The 21,445-nt window shown below is 41.9% G+C and overlaps 1 protein-coding gene across 3 annotated transcripts in view; it reads left to right on the top strand.

Moving 5' to 3' along the window:
• Positions 1-21,445, top strand: part of LRCH3 (leucine rich repeats and calponin homology domain containing 3) — a 225,848-nt gene that overhangs the window by 79,236 nt on the left and 125,167 nt on the right. For all 3 annotated transcript variants that reach the window (XM_029615406.1, XM_029615407.1, XM_029615408.1), the window contains exons 7-9: positions 12,432-12,525; positions 12,980-13,100; positions 21,223-21,362. In XM_029615406.1, coding sequence (XP_029471266.1) covers positions 12,432-12,525; positions 12,980-13,100; positions 21,223-21,362 — 355 coding nt within the window. The remainder of the gene's footprint in view (positions 1-12,431; positions 12,526-12,979; positions 13,101-21,222; positions 21,363-21,445) is intronic.

Genomic DNA, 21,445 nt, shown 5'->3' on the forward strand with positions numbered 1-21,445 from the left:
GCTGACTCCATCTGCTGGATTGGGGACATAACCCACGGTCTGGACTGATCCATGGTACCACAGGAACGAAAATTAGCAGGTAAGTAATAATTTTCTTTTCTCTCCGGCCTGGTTGGTATTCATGACAGATGCGTCTCCATGTTTGGGAGTCTCATTGTCTGGAATTAACGGCCCAGGGGTGCTGGAATGTTGAAGAGTCCCGCTGAACATCGCCTGGAGGCCCGGGCGGTACGACTGGCATGCTTGCAGTTCAGCCATAGGCTGAGGAATCAAGTGGTTCACATGATGTTGGACAGCGCGATGATAGTAGCCTATATCAATCGCCAGGGAGGAACCAAGAAGCCAGCAAATGTCTCAGGAAATAGACCAGCTGATGAAATGGACGGAAGATTATCTGCAGTTAATCTTGGCCTCTCTCATTGCAGGAAAAGATGGATGCCCAATTTTCCAGTCTCACAAGGTCTTCCTGCAATTTATCACAATTTGCTTGTGATTTAACTACTCTGAACAATTTTGTGTCATCTGCAAATTTGATTATCTCACTCATATATTTCTTTCCAGATCATTTATAAATATATTGAAAAGTAAGGGTCCCAATACAGATCCCTGATCCCTGAGATTGGGCTCTTTTTTAAAACTCTTGCTCCTATCATTTGATCTTTGGCTGTGGTGTTGGCTCTTTTTGGCGATTGGTGATTTGGGTCACATGTTCCCTTTGGTGCCTTTGTTGAGCATTTATATCTTTCTGTGGTAGGGTGTTCCTGTTGCAATATCATTCTGGAAAGCTGAATAATAAAAACATGGAATAGACTTAGTTTTTGGGTACTTGCCAGGTTCTTATGGCCTGGATTGGCCACGGTTGGAAACAGGATGCTGGGCTTGATGGACCCTTGGTCTGACCCAGTATGGCATTTTCTTATGTTCTTATAAGAGTACTTGTATGAGTACTTTCAAAAAGGTATGTGTTTGTCACTTTCATTCTGAGGTTGCCTTTTGGTAGTCCTTTATCACTCTGAATGTAACATGGCGCTCTCTTGTTTGTATTGTAGTGTTTTGTCCCTCCCAATGCAGCATTATATGCAAAAGACGTACGTGTTGGGGGATACACTTGTATTTAAATATACTGCTTTTTGATTGCACATCAGAATGATACATTGATGGAATAAATCTTGCAATTCCTTGGTCTATGTGGATATCATCTTTTTGATATTAAACAGTATGCCATCTCTCCCTTGTGCCTACATCTAAGAATTTGCAGAGACATTTTGATAGGGTGGGAGATGTAGATGAAGTGGAAAATATTAGATAAGAATAGTGAGGAAGGGAAGGAGGGAGAGTTTGATCAATTTGATACTTTATGTATTGTTGAATTCAAATAGTTGCTTGCTGAAGACAATGTGTGATGGTAAATGGAACTTACTCGGAAGAGAGAGCGGTCATGAGCGGAGTGCCGCAAGGCTCTGTGTTGGGACAGGTCCTGTTCAGTATCTTTGTGAGCGACATCGTGGAAGGGATAGAAGGTAAGGTTTGTCTTTTTGCGGATGATACTAAGATATGCAACAGAGTGGACACACCAGAAGGAGTGGAGAGAATGAGATGGGATTTAAGGAAGCTGGAAGACTGGTCGAAGATATGGCAGCTGAGATTCAATGCCAAGAAGTGCAGAGTCATGCATATGGGGTGTGGAAATCCGAAAGAAATGTATTCAATGGGGGGTGAAGGGCTGATGTGCACGGAGCAGGAGAGAGACCTTTGGGGTGATAGTGTCTAACGATCTGAAGTCGGCGAAACAATGTGACAAGGCGATAGCTAAAGCCAGAAGAATGCTGGGCTGCATAGAGAGGAATATCGAGTAAGAAAAGGGAAGTGATTATCCCCTTGTACAGGTCCTTGGTGAGGCCTCACCTGGAGTACTGTGCTCAGTTCTGGAGACCATATCTCCGAAGGGACAGAGACAGGATGGAGGTGGTCCAGAGAAGGGCGACCAAAAAGGTGGATGGTCTTCATCAAACGACTTATGAGGAGAGATTGAAGAACTTAAACATGTATATCCTGGAGGAAAGGAGGAGCAGTGGTGATATGATACAGACTTTCAGATACTTAAAAGGTTTTAATGATCCAAAGTCAACGACAAAACTTTTCCATCAAAAAAAAATCAGCAGAATCAGGGGTCACGATTTTAAACTCCAGGGAGGAAGACTCAGAACCAATGTCAGGAAGTATTTCTTCAGAGAGGGTTTTAGATGCCTGGAACGCCCTTCCCGAGGAAGTGGTGAACACCAAAACTGTGAAGGATTTCAAAGGGGCGTGGGATAAACATTGTGGATCCATAAATCTAGAGGATGTGAATAAGGAGAAGAGGCATGGGGGTGGCTTGCGGGAATGACCTCTACTACCGGGTGATTAATACCCTTATTCAATAAACATACACATGGTTTATGCGACTCCAACATGCTCTATGCTTCAACGGCAAGAGAAAATGTGGAAAAAAGGATTTGCATTCACAAATAAGCGTGGGAGTAGCTTGCTTGTTGCGGCGGTTACTACCCCAAACCAAATAAGCCTGATACTTCACTTGGAATACATATCCAGCGCAGCTCACTGCTTCAACAGCAGGGGGAATGAAGAAAAGAGGATTTATATTCAGACAACAACCAACAAGGACTGAATTGCACAGGCTGGGTAAACAAATAAGAGTGGGAGTAGCTTGCTTATTGCGGCAGTTACTACCCCTAACCAGTCAAATTGATGCAGCTCCAGCACTGCTCTCTGCATCAGTGGCAGGGGGAAGGAAATTAGAACCAAAGAGTTACCAATAAGGGCCAAGAGTAACAGATAAGTATGAGAAAAATAAGTGTGAAAGCTTGCTGGGCAGACTGGATGGGCCATTTGGTCTTCTTCTGCCATCATTTCTATGTATGTTTCTATGAAGTCTGTACTAAGTTTTGTGGTTTAGATCCTTGTTCTGCAGTGTTAACATCTTCAACAGATCATGGTTTACGATATTTGCTACAGATTCCTATTTCTTCATTGGGAGAAGGCAGGTTTGAATGAGGTAATTATTACCTCATTATTGAAGTTACCAGATTTGGATTTTGTGTTAATTACAGGCCAATAGCCTCTGTTCCATTTCTTGCTTAAGTGTTGTCAAGATTTTTAGAAGAGGAAGAGAAATTTGGATAGATTTCAAAGTGGTTTTAGGAAGGGGCATAGAAAAATGATGGCAGAAAAGGACCAGACGGTCCATGCAGTCTGCCCAGCAAGTTTATGGTAGCATCAGCTGCGTCATACAGGTCTCCCCCATAATGGTAGCATCTGCCGCACCATACAAGTCACCCCCATACTTAGTTTCCCAAACCATCAAAGTCAGGGCCCTTGCTGGTTGCTGTCTTAAGTCCAGTTCCCTATTACCTCTTGCCATTGAAGCAGAAAGTAGTGTTGGAGGTGCATCTCAAGTATAAGGCTTATTGGTTATGGGTAGTAACAGACACATCATCAAGTTACTCCTATGCTTATTTGTTTTCCCAGCCCGTAAAATTCAGTGTCCTTGTTGGTTGCTGTCTAAAACCAATTCCCCTTTTCCTCTTTTCCCCCTGCCATTAAAGCAGAGTGAGTAATGGAGTTTCATCAACAGTATGAAGGCTTATTAGTTAAGGGTAGTGACCGCCACACCAGCAAGTTACCCCCATGCGCTCTTTTCCTCATTTTCATCTTCTAGCCTTTAGGGATCCACAGTGTTTATTCCACGCCCCTTTGAAATCTTTCACCATTTTTGTCTTCACCACCTCCTCTGGAAGGGCATTCCAGGCATTTATTTATTTATTTATTTATTTTTAATTTTTATATACCGAAGTTCTTGTATCAGATACAAATCATTCCGGTTTACATAAAACAGTGAGATGCCCAAACGGGAGGGGCTTTACATATAACTATAAGACAACTTTACCACCTCTCCTTGAAGAAATATTTTCTAACTTTGATTCTGAGTCGTCCTGGAGTTTTATTTCGAGACTCCTAGTTCTACTGATTTCTTTCCATCGGAGAAGGTTTGTCGATTGTGCATCATTAAAACCTTTCAGGTATATGAAGGTCTGTATCCTATCTCCCCTGCACCTCCTCTTCTCCAGGGTATACATATTTAGGCCCTTCAACCTCTCCTCATAAGTCATTTGGATACCCTCCACCATTTTGGTCACCCTTCTCTGGACCGCCTCCATCCTGCTCTGTACCTTTTGAGATACAGTCTCTGGAACTGAACACAATACTCCAGGTGTAGCCTCACCAAGGCCCTGTACAAGGGAATTGTCACCTCCTTTTTCTTACTGGTTATTCCTCTTTCTATGCAGCCCAGTATTCTTCTGGCTTTAGCTAATACCTTGTCACATTGCTTCACCATCTTCAGATCTAGCACCAAGGTTCCTCTCTTGCTCCGTGCACAACAGCCCTTCATTCCCCATCCTATACAGCTCTTTTGGATTACCACAACCTAGATGCATGACTTTGTACATCTTGGCATTGAATCCCAGATGCGATATCTTCGACCACTGTTCAGGCTTCCTTAAATCACTTCTCATTCTCTCTACTTCTGGCATGTCCATTTTGTTGCAGTTCTTAATGTTATCTGCAAATAGACAAACTTTATCTTCCATCCCTTCCACAATGTCGTTCACAAAGATATTGAACAGGACTGGTCCCAACACTGATCCTTGTGGCACTTCACTTAACACCGTTCTCTCTTCAGAGTAGATTCCATTTACCATCACACGCTGTCTTCTATCCGTCAACCAGTTTGTAATCCACACCACCACCTTGGTGCTCACTCCTAAGCTTCTCATTTTATTCACAAGCCTCCTATGTGGAACTGTATCAAAAGCTTTGCTGAAATCCAAGTAGATCACATCGAGCACTCTTCCTCGAACCAATTCTTTAGTCACCCAATCAAAAAGGTTTATCAGATTTGTCTGACAGGACCTTCCCCTGGTGAATCCATGCTGCCTCGGGTCTAGCAATCCTCCTGACCTTTGGCTAAGATCAAGTGTAGTAGTTTACTATTCTTTCGTTCCGCAGAGTCTCCATTAATTTTCCCGCCACCGAGGTGAGGTTAACTGGCCTGTAGTTTCCAATCTCCTCTCTTCTCCCACTCTTGTGAAGCGGGACCACCACTGCTCTTTTCCAATCACTCGGCACCACTCCCGTTTTCAGGGATCTGTTGAACAGGTCATGCAGCGGACCCGCCAGCACATCTTTGAGCTTCCTCAGTATCACGGGATGAACCTCATCAGGTTCCATGGCTTTGTCCACTTTCAGTTTCCCCAGCTCTTCCCATATATTCTCTTCTGTAAATGGAGTTCCGTCCCATCTACTGTCTTGTTAACTAGTGAGTGTCCTTCTCCAGGGTTCTCTTAATGAACACCAAACTGAAGTATTTGTTTAATATTTCTGCCATTTCTTCTTCTCTCCACACATTAATCCTTTTCACCTTTCAATTTTACTATACTACTTTGGACCTTTCTCTGATGTATCTGAAAAATGTTTTATCACCTTGCTTTACCTCTGACAATCCTTTCTTCCACTTGACTTTTTGCTTTCTTGATTATTCTTTTTGTCTCCCTCAGTTTCACCAGATATTCTTCCTTGTGTTCCTCTTTTTGGGATCCTTTATATTTCTTGAATGCTGTTCTTTTTGCTTTTATTTCTTCAGCCACCTCCTTTGAGAACCAGATCAGTTTCTTATTTCTCTTGCTTTTGTTTACTTTTCTAACACATAGGTTTTGTTGCCTTTGTAATTGCTCCTTTTAGTTTGGTCCACCTCTCCCATTCTTCTAGTTCTACCTCCAGGTACTTCCCCATTTCAACAAAGTCTGTATTTTTGAAATTCACAACTCAGGTTTTTATGTGACTGCTCTATATCCTATTGCAATATCAAATCATACCGTTTGATCACTGGTGCTGAGGTGGGCACCCACCAGACACTAAAGATGATATCCCCATTAGTGAGCACTAAGTCAAATATATCTCCCTCGTAGGTTCCATTACCATTTATTTGAACAGAAACCCTTGCAGGGCATCCACTATCTAGTAGATTCCGCAGAAGGGATTCTGCAGTCTAAGTCTGGCACATTAAAATCTCCAACAATCAACATTTCTCCCTTCTTTCCCACCGTTTGGATGTCTTCAACCAGATCTCTGTCTATTTCTTCCATTTGAGTTAAAGGCCAGTAAAAATGAATGCACCATCAACTTTTTTTAAGATGGCCCATAATGCTTCTTTTCTACCCCATATTTCTTGCAGTTCAGTTGTTTGGATATTGTTTTTGAAATCAAGAACTGCTACTCCCCCCTTTTCTGTCCTTTCTTATTTATTTTATTTATTTATTTATCAAGTTTTATATACAGTCATTCGGATTCATCATCATAAAGCCATCATAGCAGTTTTCAAAAATACGAAGGTTACAAGGTTAAGGGGATTAACAGGGTTTCAAAAAAGGTTCAAACAGATGTTAAACATAGAACATAAGAAATTGCCATGCTGGGTCAGACCAAGGGTCCATCAAGCCCAGCATCCTGATTCCAACAGAGGCCAAACCAGGCCACAAGAACCTGACAATTACCCAAACACTAAGAAGATCCCATGCTACTGATGCAATTAATAGCAGTGGCTATTCCCTAAGTAAACTTGATTAATAGCAGTTAATGGACTTCTCCTGCAGGAACTTATCCAAACCTTTTTTGAACCCAGCTACACTAACTGCACTAACAACATCCTCTGGCAACAAATTCCAGGGGAATCATATGCTAGTTAGATACTATTCTGCTTTCCGTTTCATTTCTTGGTTATAATCTATAGTTGAGATGTTCATTTATTCATTTAATCTTCAGGTTGGAATGGAGGGTGAAGATGTTGTGGTGTTCATTGGGTGAATGGTATGCTTTGTTGAACAACCATGTTTTTAGATCTTTTTTGAATGTTTTTAGGTTTTCTTGGGTTCTGAGTTCAGTTGGTAAGGAGTTCCAGAGTTTTGGGCTACCTAGAGATAGTGCTCTCTTTTGGGTTGAGGTGAGTTGATTGGAACGCGTAGGTGGTGTTTTTAGAAGTCCCTTATTTGCTGATCTTAGGTTTCTGTTTGGGTATGTAGTTTTATAGAAGAGCTTAGCCAATTTTCTTGTTTTTCATATATAATTTTATGAAGGATGGATAGTACTTTGTATTCAATCCTGAATCTTATTGGTAGCCAGTGTAGTGAAATAAGTGTTGGAGTGATGTGGTCATGCTTTTTGGATCCAGTGAGGATTCTTGCAGCTGCGTTCTGTAGGATCTGGAGTGGGCGAATAGTGTTTAGAGGTAAGTTGAAAAGGAGTGAGTTACAGTAATCTGTGTTGGAGAAAATTAGTGATTGAAGGACTGATCTGAAGTCATTATTGGAAAGAAAAGGTTTTAAGTGACGGAGTGTAAGTAGTTTATGATATCAGTCTTTGATTTTTGTTGTGATATGGTTTTTGAAGGAAAGTTCTCTGTCAATTATTACTCCGAGGTTGCGAGCATGATTGGTTGGAGATATAGCCATATTTTGGTTCATTAGATTGAGAGGTGGTATTTGAGGAGAGTTGTTCCTTCTGTCTAATAGGATCATTTCAGTCTTGTCAAAGTTGAGTATGAGTTTTAAATTGGTTAGTATTTCCTTTATATTGTTTAGGTGAGTTGTTGTTTATTTGTAAGTTTCTTCTAGTGATTTTTTTATTGGGATTAATATTTGAATATGATCAGCATAGATGAAGTGGGTCAGATTGAGATTTGATAGGAAGTGGCATAATGGAAGTAGATAGATGTTAAAGAGTGTTCCTGGGGAACTCCAGTGTTTTTATTGATTTTCTTTGAGAGGGAATCATTGAGTAGCACTTGGTAGGATCTTTGTAACAGGTAAGAGGATTACCATTGTAGGGTTGTTTCTTTAGCTCCAATTTCGGATAGACAGCCAATCATGATGGAGTGGTTTACTGTATCGAAGGCTGCAGATAGGTCAAGTAGGATTAGAAGGTAGCTGTTGCCTTTTTCAAAACCTTTGAGTATGAAGTCGTTCATTGCTAGTAGTAGCATCTGTGTTCAGTTGTTTTCTGAAGCCAAACTGAACGGGTAGCAGGATGTTGTTTTCTTCTAGGTAGTCAGTGAGTCATGTGTGGACAACTTTCTCAATGATTTTGGCAATGAATGGGAGGATTGATATGGGTCGGTAGTTCATTGGGTTTTCAGGATCGAGATTATTCTTTTTCAGAATGGGTTTGATGATTGCCGATTTTAGGCATTCTGGGTAGTTTCCTTCCGTAAGTGAGAGGTTTACGATTTCAGTTATCGTCTTAGTTATTGTTGGTTTGAGATTTTTTATCGTTGTAATGGGTATGGCATCAATAGGGTGTTTGGCTGGGTTCCTTTTTTTAATGATCATTTGGACTTCCAAAGAAGATGCTGTTTCAAAGTTGGGCCAGTTTTTTGTTTGAATGGTATTTTCTGGTCTTGTGAGTCATTTTTTAGATTATTCTTTGAGGATTTTGATTTTTTTCATTAAAGAAGTCTGCAAAGTCGTTACTGGTGATCTTTGCTGTTGATTGGGGTTGATCATCGTAAGATGATTTGGTTAGGCTTTTTACTATGTTGAAGAGCATCTTAGGGTTTTGTTGGTATTTGTTTATTTTGTTAGTGTAGAAGTCTTTTTTTTTTTTTGTTTTATGGATGAGTTTTTTGTATTCTGCTAGTGTTCTGTATGTGTTTAGTAGTGTGGATGTTTTGTTGTTTCTCCATGATTTCCTTTTTTTCTGAGTTTCCGTTTGGTTGCTCTGATATTTTCATTGTACCAGGGGCTCTGATTTTTTGCTTCTTTTATAGTTTTCTTTATCATGGGATTTATTTTGTCTGCTACAGTTCTAGTTATGGTAATCCAGGATGAAGTTGCGTTTTCAGTGTTTGAAAGGTCTATGTTAGTTCAGTTTGTAGATTTGCTTGAAGAGTTTCAATACAAAAAGGTGGACGGTATGAGAAGGATTTCGTTGTGTTTTTTCTTGTAGTTAGTTTACAATTTGAATATAAGTGTGCGTGGATGATAGTGGTCTGACCATGGTATTTTTATTATCTTAGTTTGGTGGTTTGACCAAACAAGTTTGGTTTAACAAGTTATAGCCTGGTATGGCCGTATCTCAATCATGAGAATCCCTGAACCATGTCTCTGTAACAACAATGTCCAAGTCCGCCTCCACCATTAGGGCCTGCAGATCTGGGATTTTATTGCCCAGACTACGAGCTTTCCAGCTTCTATCTTTAAGGTTACTGCTGTTCTTGGATTCTTTTGTGCCTTATTCAGCTGACGTTTGTTACCCCTTCGCCCATTTCCTGTCACTGAGAATCTTTTATATAATTTGGACAAAGGGAGAGCTATGGCGCTGACTCTTTTAGATTTGACTTCAGCTTTTGACCTGGTGGATCATGAGATTTTATTGGAAAGATGTAGGGAGTTGGAGATTCATGGAAAGACATTTTTATTTATTTATTTTTACAAAATGTCATATCAGGTGGTGATAAATGGAGACGCTGATTGCTAGTGTGTTCAGGTTACATTGGTTACTGGTGGAGATGTGAATAAAATTAAAAATATTAATCATGGCATAAGATTCAATAGGGGTGGCGCTTCTTACTTTGAAAGAAAAAATAAAGTGGTACTAACCAGGCAGGAGGTTGAGATCTGGACAAGGGGTTTATTTGGTGGTACCCTCCGTTAAGCTTGTTCGTAGTCAACATATAAGATCTTGGATGTTTTTGGTGATGGCCCTGATGGAATAATTTACTAATAGAAATACATCAGGAGGAAGACGACCTTAAAAAAAAAAAAAAAAAAAAAGTTAAACAAGGTTGTGTGTATATATAGAGATAGATGGTACTTCCGTTTTTTGCTATATGTATCTAATACTATTAAGTAGTGCTGGTATGTAGAAACCACTACTATAAAAAAAACAAACCTTGTATCAGTCATTAAAGAAAATTCCCCACTCCTAATTACTCATATATTAGAGAAATGTTTAAAGAATGTTTAGGAAAATTTGGGGAAAAAAGCTTGCAGGTTTGTCGCACCTTGTGCTAGCAGGCCTCAAGGGGCTGTAATCAGTACTGGCAAAAAAAAAAAAATTGATTAGTTATGTCACCAAAAAATAATTTAAAAATAATTATTTGCAAAAAATGCCTTTATGCCTTATATATGCTAATGTGGAACATTGTTATTTTAAAAAGCTTCATTGTTTTAAATATTTAGTGCAACTCCGTAGTAAGGCAGCACAGTGTTAATTTGCACATAAAGAACCCCCAACTTAAGGCCTTTGTTTTGCCACCCGTTGTTGACTTCCTCAGGGGGATTATAGATATGACACTGACTGTCTGCAACAGAAAAAAGAATGATATTAAGTGTTTTCTTTGGAATGTAGTAAAGCTGTTCATGTTAAACCCAAGGTTTACTTATTGTGAAACTTAACCCAAATTGATTTTGGCGATATAGCCCTTTAATCCAAAAAATTAAAAAAAAACATACTTAATTTTAAAAGCATATACTAATAGAGTTGTTTGTGTTTTGAAAATTGCATTCAAGGGCTATATTTGCCCTGCACTTACTTGGGAAGTCTATTAGATGATGAGCATTTTTATACATTCAGATGCCAAGTTCAAAGACCCGCTTTCCAACCACTCTGACACTGTAGGTTGAAGCGTCTGAGGGGGAAGTCCCATTATATGAGCATACGTAGATAAAGAACCAGTGAAAACCTTTTAACTCATCCAATCAGTGTTATGCATTTAGTATCCAATCACATACTCAGTTTAAAAAAAACAAACTGAACTCTCATTTAAAATTTACTGAGCTAACTCACAAAGTAGATGTTAAAGTGGTCACAACTGTTTTTGTATAGGTTTAACCAATGCTCAATAAAAAGATTTAATAAAATGCCCCCCATTCAGTGGATAGGTTGAGACCATGTTCCAAGGGAAAATGAAGTGTTGCTCCTTTCTCTGTAACAATGCTGATAAATTTCCTCCTCAGTGTTTACTGATTTGCTGTATCACAAAGTATCGGATATTGTTGATCATATGGTTATGATCCCACCAGTGTCTTACAGTATCAGATAAACAGGCATATTTAAACATTTCTGAACATTGCAAGCATAAGGGCTATTGACAGGAAGACTCCAAGGAAAGAACGGCAGCCAATCCTTTAACTGTTCAAACGCAGTTCTTGTGCTATATAATGTGGGTTTTCACCAGTCCTTTAGTGTGACCTATAAACAAACAATTACATAGATGACTTGCTTGATGTTACAATCATATTTGTCCTGTAATCAAAAATAAACCTGTTTACTGGCAATAAAAAAGATTAATTTCAAGACAGTTGTTGCACACTGAGCATGCACCACATCTGAAATGACCAGTATTGATGTTGGCCTCTTTGAATGTCCACGCATATATGCAAAGATAGACCCTTGTGCTAACATCATGGATAGTCAAAATATTCCAGTGACATCTGATATGTTGTACTGTAGTAATATGAGGCATGTAAGATAAAACACAGACTATACAATGTAAAGAGCACCATTTTTGTGTGGCAAAAACTCCTGATTGGCAAATAAAGCTCTCTTATATGTTTGTTTCAGTCTCTTACCTGGATATCCTCTTGCCTTAAATTTAGCTACTATATGTATTGCTTGCTGTTTATACTCATAAAGAGATGAGCATAACCGTCTTAAGTCGTAAAAAGTGGCCAATCGGTATATTGTATCTTAAGACGTCGAGGATGGTAGCTCCTATAGTGCAGAAGGGTATTCCTATCCGTGGGTTTTACATATATTGTGGACAATACTCTGTTGGACTTATAGGTCCAAGAAATAAATCTGATCTCTATGACTTGTTAGAGTGAACTGAAGACTGTCATTTCTAGTGTTAAGCCATTTTCCAAATTGATCGAGTAGTTGCTTAGTGTCAGTCCAAATAAAAACATCGTCTATGAAATGAACCCAGCATTTTATCCAGTCCCTTTATTCTGATAATTTGCAATTCCTCAAATTTGGCCACGTAAAGGCATGCTACTGAGGGAGTCACAGTGGCCCCCATGATAGTGCCTTTTATTTTTTGGTGAAATTGACCTTTGAATGTAAAAGCAAGAAGATATCCAAGCAAGGGGGTTAGAGTTTGGTTAAAATATATATATTACAGTTAATCTAATTAAGGTTGCATTTTATATGCTGTTTATTTGAGCTGCTTAAATAGGTATGGAACTAGATTTGGTTTTAATGGATTATAATTTGAGAACATTTTTAATCGTTTTCCTTATCCAGTTAAGAGCAGTTGACAAGCTGATCCATGCAGTATTGCTGGCATGCATGTGTTAATGCACTGATATTCTTTGCAGCCATGAGGAGCTATACTCTGGTCGGGCTTATGGAGCGCTGGATTCCGGGTTTAACAGTGTGGACAGTGGGGACAAAAGATGGTCAGGCAATGAGGTATGCTTCTGAGAAAAAAACAAATTGTAGGAATTCTGGTGCTACAAGACAGTTACAAACAGCACTAAAATCGCCAGTTTATAATTTTGGTACCTAAGTGTATAAGAAGCACATCTTTAAGATATGAGAAATGATTCTTTCTTCTCAAATGAACTGAGGAGGAAGAGCTATGACCTGTGACAACTGAAATTTGTTAAGCCTCTTGTGCAGCTCAGAGTAGGGAGAATATCGATGAACATGAGTACTTTGGAACTTGCTTTTGCTGAGCGGTCATCAACTGTCCTGCACAAGCTGGAACAGTTTGTTTGTATGTCACATTCCTCCATGTGACAGGAGACCCAAGTGTGCTCCAATGCACATCTTACAGGTCACAAAATAGAAAACGAAATTCAACATGAACCTGTGTCAGAAGTTAAATGTGGAGCCCGATTTGCATTTTATTCTCTTTCTAAAGCCAACAGACGAGTTCTCAGATCTTCCCCTGAGAGTGGCTGAGGTGACAAAAGAGCAGCGACTGCGTCGAGAGAGCCAGTACCAGGAGAATAGAAGTGGTGCGCACATCACCAATGGTGCAGGTAACCATGTCCTCTACTGACCAATGCCTAGTTCTTCTGTGCTGTCACTATCCTGCAGGAATAGCGTTCTGTAGAGATGAGAGCGCCAATGAAGAAATGGGTGGGCGTTGTTACAGGGGATAAAATTGGTAGCTGTTTTAATTGATAATTAGTGAGGTGTCTCATCTCATGTCTCAGTGATTGCAGTGGGAAAACTGAGACATGTGGTGTAGGGGAGGGATCATCACGTTGATTAGAGATAAACGATTTTAAATTAACTTCCTGTTCATACCCCATATCAGTCCAGACAAGTGGGTTTTGCATCCCTCAAGCAGATGGAAGCAGAGAATAAAAACTTTTCAGGCAATACTACTTAACCAAGAGTGCCACCTGCAGTCCCGCAGTATTTCTCTGTCTCCAGCAGATTGTAGAGGTACAAATCTGCAGTCTGGAAATTATTTAGAAAAAAAAAAAGAGAAGAAGAGAGAGGAAATTAAAGAAGCTGTTGACGTTTTGTGCTCACCGATGTGCTAAGTTCCTTAGTGGGCCATCTCTCAAGTTGAGCAGGGGGGTTGGTAATCCCTGTTCTGGCTCAGCCCTCATCTTCCAGAGAGAGCGAAAGCCAGGAGTCCTGTTTCCCTCGCTCCCTCTATGGCTTTCTCACCCTTTTACGACAGCCAGGAACAGCCAGAAGCAGCCAGCAGCAGGAACGTATATCTTTCTTTTTTCTTGGGACTGCTTGGTTGCTGTTTCTTTAAAAAAATAAAAAAATAAATAAAATAAAACAAAGTAAGGAGCTGGGCAGGGTTGCGCGGTTGGCTATATCTTGTCTGTGAAGCCGGTGCCATCTGTGTCTTGGCGATGAGACTGTTGCCAGGGGTGAGAGGGATCCACGCAACTTGTCTTCAGCACCCAGGGAACTGGGACAGAGTCGGCAGCAGCATCACAGCATTCGCAGTGCTCTGGGGGTTATTTTTGCTGCAGACCACGGCAGAAGCATGGCGCCTCCCGCGGAGCACAGGAAACTGTCAGGTCTGTGGGGTGAGGAAATCTCGCCCCATTGGAGCTTCTTTGTGCGGCAGCTCTGTCTCCAAAAGATCAGGGACCTCCGCAGAAGTCTTGGGCAGCAGTCACCACATACGTTCTGCAGGTCCCGTTCTGGAGACCCCAGCAGTTTCTGAAGAGACGGTGGCCATCTTGTCTCCACGTGGCAGGAAGCATGTTGTCTCTAGGGAGTTCATGGACTCTACTCCCTCGCTTTCTCCAGTGGATCCGGGCACTGTAGAAGATAGAGAAGGGGCAGGGGAGCCAGAGGAGGACATGGTGGAAAAGGGATCGAGTGGGTCTGAGGAATTTTCCACAGATTTTGCATTGTCTCTCAAAAGGCCTATCTGGCAAAAAGGGAGGCAAAGAGAAAGCATCTGGCCTCCCTGAAGCCCCAGAGTTTGTCTAAGAAGCCTAGGGCAGGTACGCAGCCTAGGTCCGGGGGGATTCTTCGGTTCCTGGGTCTGGGACATACATTGGGGGAAGATGAAGAAACCTCTGCGGACTCGGAGGGTGAAGATCTCCAGGAGGGCCTGCAAAGTGATCGGGGTGTTGATCCTGTGAGTGCTCTGGGTGGTGATCCTGATGGAGAGGTTACTGTAGCAGAAGGAGATGACCCAAGGCTTGTGTGATTATTCCTCAAAGAGGAATTGCAGCTGCTCATTCCCCATATGTTGGAGGAACTTGGGGGATCAAGGTCTCCCAGGAGGATTCCAACAGCAAGGGGGTGCACCCAGTGTTTGATGGTCTGCGAGGACCACCAAAGGCCTTTCCTTTGCAAAAGAAGGTGAAGAAGTTGGTGGACCGGGAGAGGAAGGCTCCTGAGGCAGGGCTGAAGGTGGCCAGGACTATGGCCAAGTTGTATCCCCTGCTGGATGAGACCCTGGAGCATTGGAAGCTTCCAAACATGAATGCGGGTGGTGTCAAGAAGACAACCATTCCTGTGGCAGAATCAGCTATGTTGAAGGATGCCCAGGATCAGAAGCTGGAATTCCTACTGAAGAGACTGTGTGAAGTCTCTGCCATGAGCCTTCGGGCCGCAGTCTGTGCTAGTCTGATGCAGAGGGTTTGCTTGTGCTGGATCCAGAAGGCACAGGAGCAGACGTCAGAGGCTCCCGCTAATACCAACCATGCTGCGCAGTTGGAGGCGGGGGTGGCCTATGTGGAGTATGCCTTGTTGGTTTCTTTAAACTCCATACACTGAAAAAACTTAAACCCTTACTGCATGCCCCTGATTTCCGGACAGTGCTTCAAACCACTATCTTTGCCAAAACAGACTACTGCAACTCCCTGCTCCTCGGCCTTCCTAACAACGCCATTCATCCCATTCAAATTCTGCAAAACACAACAGCCCGAATCCTGACCAACCTACGCAAACATGACCATATTACACCTGTTCTAAAAGATCTACATTGGCTCCCAATAGCATCCCGTATACAATATAAGGCACTCTCTCTCATCCACAAGGCTTTATACAATCCTGAAATGAACTGGTTCAATGAATCCTTCCGCTTACACCAGTCCAATAAACCTACCAGACATGCACATCTCGCAACCATGCCTATCCCCTCTCCCAAACTCCACAAACTAACCTCCACAAGAGCCCGTGCACTATCCATCGCCGGGCCGACCCTTTGGAACACAATGCCAGTTGAACTACGGCAAGAGGAATGCCTGAAATCCTTCAAGCGGAAGCTTAAGACCTGGCTATTTGCCAAAGCATACACCTAATCTCCATTCTGCCTTTCCACGGCCCCCCTTTCGGTACCCCGCTTTTGCCCCATCCTTCTTCTTTCCGCCCCCTTCTCCCCTCTTCTCCCCCCTCTGCTCTCCACTCCCCCCTCCCCCCCTAATATTCCCAAATCCCTTTTCTCTCAGTTCTCTCAACATTGTACATATGTATATAATTGCAATTCTTGTTTAATATTTAATGCAATTTATCCCATGTTGTCTTATCCCGTTATTCCCTTGTTAACATGTTTTATCTGTTCCATGTAAAGCGCCATGCATGGCGTATATTTGCGTTACACTGTGAACCGATGTGATATCCTGGATGAATGTCGGTATATAAAAAATTTTAAATAAATAAATAAATAAATAAATACAGCATGGTCTGAATGTCAGCCAGGAATATGGTGTCCATGGCAGCGGTGCGGAGACTCCTGTGGCTGTGCAATTAGGCGGCGGAAGTGTGGTCTAAAGCGCAGCTGTGTAATCTTCCCTTTAAAGGGAAGCTGTTGTTCAGAGAAGATCTGGAACAACTGATGAAGCATTTGAAGTCTAAAGGGAGCAAGTTACCTGAGGATAAGACCGTCAAGAAGAGCTTTCTGCCATGTTCTCGCTTCCGAGAGATGAAGTTTCACTCCAATAGAAATTTTTCTGTCTTAACACAGAAAGGCAGCAGTCCTTTCGGGGTGCACCTAGGCCTGCCAGAGATACCGGCCAGGGGACCGGAGAAAATAAAACCTCCCAGTGAAGGGAGGAAAGTTCACTCCTCCTTGGAAGCTGTCAGAGGGAGATTGACCCTCTTTTACAAGGAATAGACCAAGATCACGCCCAGTCAATGGGTCTTGGAAGTGATAAAAGACAGTTAGCCATAGAGTTTTTGCGCCTGATCAGAAAGACCTATATGGTGTCCGGTTGTGCATCTGGTACCAAGCAGGCAGCAACTGGAGGCCATCATTCCAGTTCCTCCAGGGGAGCAGGAATTAGGAAGGTATTTAGTTTACTTCATGGTTCCCAAGAAGAAAGGCACCTTTTGGGCCATTCTTGATTTGCAGAGGGTCAATGCAGTGCTGCGGGTACAACGCTTCTGCATGGAGATGCGGATGGTGATAGCAGTGGTGTGCAAGGGAGAGTTCCTGGCATCACTGGATCTAATATAGGCGCATCTCACGTTTCACCCTATTGTATTCCACTTATTTATCCTACTTATTTATCCCATTGGTTTTTTTTAACGTTGTTCAGGATTCATTTATTTCTATGTAATACTTTTGTTCTAATGTTCAGACACTTGTTTTATGTAACGCCTCAACCGCGACTGTTTTGTTATAATGGAAACCGATTTGATTTGATATTTTGTATCGAGAATGTCTGTATATAAAAATTCTAAATAAATAAATAAATCTGCATATCCCTATAAGGCTAGACCATCAGAAATTTCTGAGATTCACCATGCTCAGTGAGCATTTTCAGTTTTGAGCGATGCCCTTCGGGTTGGCGACAGTACTAAGGACATTTACAAAGGTGATGATGGTGGCAGAAGTCCTCAGTAAGGAAGGGATTTTATGGTACATCTTAACCTGGATGATTGGCTCATTCGGGCGAAATCAGAAATGGAGTGTCGCCGTTTGTTTTGAGACATCATGGAGCGCTTGAAGTCTCTCTGAGTTGGGTGATAAACCAATCAAAGATCCATCTAGAGCCGGCCTAGTCGTCGGAATATCTGGTGGCGTAGTCAGATACCAACTTAGGCAATGTGTTCCTTACCTCTGAGAGGGTGGGCAAGTTGCAGGCTCAAGTGCTTTGTCTGTGCGTCTGTCGGTTCCCAGAGTCTGGGATTATTTGCAGGTTCTGGGATCTATGGCAGCCACACTGAAGTTGGTCCCGATGGCATTTGCTCACATGTGGTCTTTCCAGCAGGCTCTTTTGTCCCATTGGAATCTGTTGTCAGAGGAGTTTCAGATCCAGATCCAGTCTCTCGTGATGGCTGTCAAGTCCTAGTTTGGAAAAGCGTACCTGGAGATCCAGAACTGGTTGGTATGACCACAGATGCCAGCCTCAGTTGTTGGGGAGCAGTGTGTCAAGGGCATATGGCTCAAGGTCGGTGGTCACCAGTGGAAGCTTCCTGTTCGATCAACCAGTTGGAAACAAGGGCAGGTTGCAGAGTATTAATGGCCTTTCTTCAGTGTATTGGGGGGGGTGCAGTGCGAGTGTTTTCAGACAATGTGACGATGGTGGCATACATCAATTGTCAGTGCGGGACAAAGAGTCTGCTAGTGGCTCAGGAGCTCTTTGTGCGGAGAGACATCTGGCAGTGATGATAGCTTCTCACATAGCCAGAGTGGACAATGTGCAAGCGGGCTATCTCAGCAGACAGCAACTAGATCCCAGGGAATAGGAGTGGTCAGCAGAGGCCTTTGCCCTCATTTGGAGTGGTGGGGCAGGCCCAAGTTTGATCTTTTGGCAACTCGAGGAAATGCCAAGGCAAATAGGTTCTTCAGCCACAGGAGGGAGGTTGGCTTCTAAGGAATCACACTGTGGTACAGCCTTGGTTGAGGAGGCTTCTACTATATGTATTTCCCCTGTGACCTCTTGTAGGCAGAGTGCTAAGTCTCATCAAGCAACATCCAGGAAGGGTGATTCTAGTAGTGCTGTCCATGGATTGCAGATCTGGTGCGGCGGGTGGTAGATGGTCCCATCTGGCTGGGGCACCTGCAGAGGTTGCTACTTTTCGGGGGACCCATCTTTTCGGAACAGGCTGATCACTTTTGTCTACTCCCTGGCTTATGAAAGATGTTTTTGCTTGAAAGGGTATTCGGGCTCTGAGATTGCTATGTTGTTGCAGGCCTGGAGACCTTCCACTTCACTGGCATATATCCATGTGTGGAGATCATTTGAGTTATGGTGTGGGAAACACGGACGGCATCCTTTGAAGGTCAGTGTTTCCCAGCTTTTGGCGTTCTTGCAGGATACTTAGCGAAGGAGTTGGCCTGTAATTCAGGGGAGGCCCTTGGCTTCTTATCCGGACATCGTGAGTATTCTTAAAGGAGCAAAGCACTTATGCCCGCTGATTCATAGGATGTGTCACTTGTGGAACCTTAATCTGGTTCTTCGAGTGCTTGAGGACCTCCTTTTGAACCATTGAGAAGAGCGGCTTTGAAGGATCTTACCTTGAAAGCCATTTTCATGGTGACGATTTGTTTGGCTAAACGGATTTCGGAGCTTCAAGCCTTGTCTTGCAGAGTTTTGGTTTTTTTTATTTATTTATTTATTTATTTATTTTATTTATTTTTAATTTTTATATATTGAAGTTCTTGTGGGAATTACAAATCACTCCGGTTTACATAAAACGATGAACTGCCCAACAGCGGATGGGGGCTTTACATAGAACTGTAGAACATAAGGAACAATAAAACCGGATGTCAATTTAACATAGTAATAATAAATATAATATAATATAATATGTACATACAATTTAACTATTTAACGTAGTAGAGATGACCTGTCAAATCTACCATATAGATACAATAAGAGTAATATAGTGAACTTATGGATTCAAAAATTGATTGAGCAGTTGTGGAGTCCTGATAGTAGGAATTGGTGAGATGTCGATAATTTAGGGATACTATTATTTAGGAAGTCCTCTTGTCTTTTTTTTTCTGTTTTCAGGTCTTTACTTTTTCTGTTTTCTTTTTTTTTTCTGTTTTTTTTTTTTTTCTTTTCTGTTTTTTTTTTTCTGTTTTCAGGTCCTTACTTTTTGCTCAAGGTCATGTCCTCATTTCATCTCAACCAGATGGAGTTACTGGCCTTTCCTTACCTGACTGCAGATATGCCACATGCGAAGGAACTTCATTTATTGGATGTTCATTGTACTGTGTTGCGATATCTTAAGGTCACTAATGAATTTCGGAGGTCTGATCATCTTTGTTTTATTCGCTGGAGCAAAGAAGGGATGTAAAGCGGCTAGGATTATGATTGCGTGATGGTTGAAGGAGGTGATTTTCTTTCTGCCATCTTTGTAAGGGTTGATCGGTTTCTAGAGGGAGTGCGGGCATATTCTACCAGAGTGGAGGCAGCCTCCTGGGTGGAGTGTCAGCTGGTATTGCCACAAGATTTGTCGGATGGCAATTTGTTTTTTCCCTACACTCTTTTACCAAGCATTACCGGCTGAATGATTGGGCGCCAGATGAAATGACATTTGGAGAAAGTGTTACGCACAGGTGCTTCGAGTTCCTGCCCAGAGTGAAGGGGGTTTGGGTACATCCCACTTGTCTGGACTGATCTGGGGTATGAACAGGAAAGGAAAATTGGTTCTTACCTGCTAATTTTTGTTCCTGGAATACCACAGATCAGTCCAGACTCCTGGGCCCATATTTTTGCGAAAGACCTTTCCCGCTTCTGGATGTTTATAAAATGAAGATTTTTGTGAACACTCTATATAGTTAAGCAGTTGGGGTTGAAAGTTTTTTCATTACCCTGGAGGTTGGTGTCCAGATTGTAAAGGGTGCTCCAACATTGATTCTCTGCTCACCCCAGATGGAAATCATTGGGGTTTTTTCGGAGTAGACATCTTGACCTGGGTACAGGTCAATACTGAGGGACTGCAGATGGTGCTCTCAGTTATTTATTTATTTATTTTGCGCGTTTTGTCTACTGTCATTCGGAGAGGGGTACCATCATAACGGTTTACAACAAAACATAAGTAGCTAATACAAGTTAAGTATACAGGTTAAGTAGCAGTGCCTGAAAGGTTTTTATTCTCTGCCTCCATCTGCTGATAGGGCTGCAAAACCCACTTGGCTGGCCTGATCTGTGGTATTCCAGGAATGAAAATTAACAGGTAAGAACCAATTTTCCTTTTTATCCTGTGATGTTAGGATTTCTGGCAATTGGCTAGAAGTGCCATAACAGTAGGTAGCCTGGATTAATCAGAACTATGATGTTGGCTATAAAAACACTTGTAAGATGTCAAAGCAATTGTATGTGTCTAAACCGGAATGTAGTTTCAAGCTCTTTGTAATGAAATGATCATACTTCAGTATTTCATGAACACATTTTTAGGCTGGTTGATTCAGCCCTCTTTATTTTTGAGCTTTCTAGAAATAAAAGATAACTTTGAAGCCTTTAAAACAGGTAAATATCCCATTTAGAGCCTGGAATGATCACAATCCTCTTACAGCTGATTGAAGAAACCCACTGTGGTACTCCAAAAAGACAATATATAAAAATGTCTGCCTGACTTTTACTACACAGAGTAATTCTCTTGGTTTTCTGCACGTATTGACATTATATCCCAGAAACAGAGGCTGCTTAAAGAACTGAAAGTCAGTAACGTAACATGCCGATTGCACAGTCCTTTTGTTCTGTCCTCCTGTAGTGGAAAACGATCTGGATCAGATAGACTACATTGATAGCTGTGCCACAGAAGAGGAGGAGGAGGATGTGAGGCAGTCGAAGGGTGACAGCCTGAGCTCGGAGTTCATGGCATACATCGAACAGCGACGCATCTCCCACGAGGTCAGATCTTATTTCTGCTCCTTTGCTGACGTAGTAAAAGGTTCCATTCTGCCTTTTTCTGGCCTCTTCCTATATTAAATAGG

This window comes from Rhinatrema bivittatum, chromosome 9, assembly GCF_901001135.1.
Source record: "Rhinatrema bivittatum chromosome 9, aRhiBiv1.1, whole genome shotgun sequence".
Classification (NCBI taxonomy): Eukaryota; Metazoa; Chordata; class Amphibia; order Gymnophiona; family Rhinatrematidae; genus Rhinatrema; species Rhinatrema bivittatum.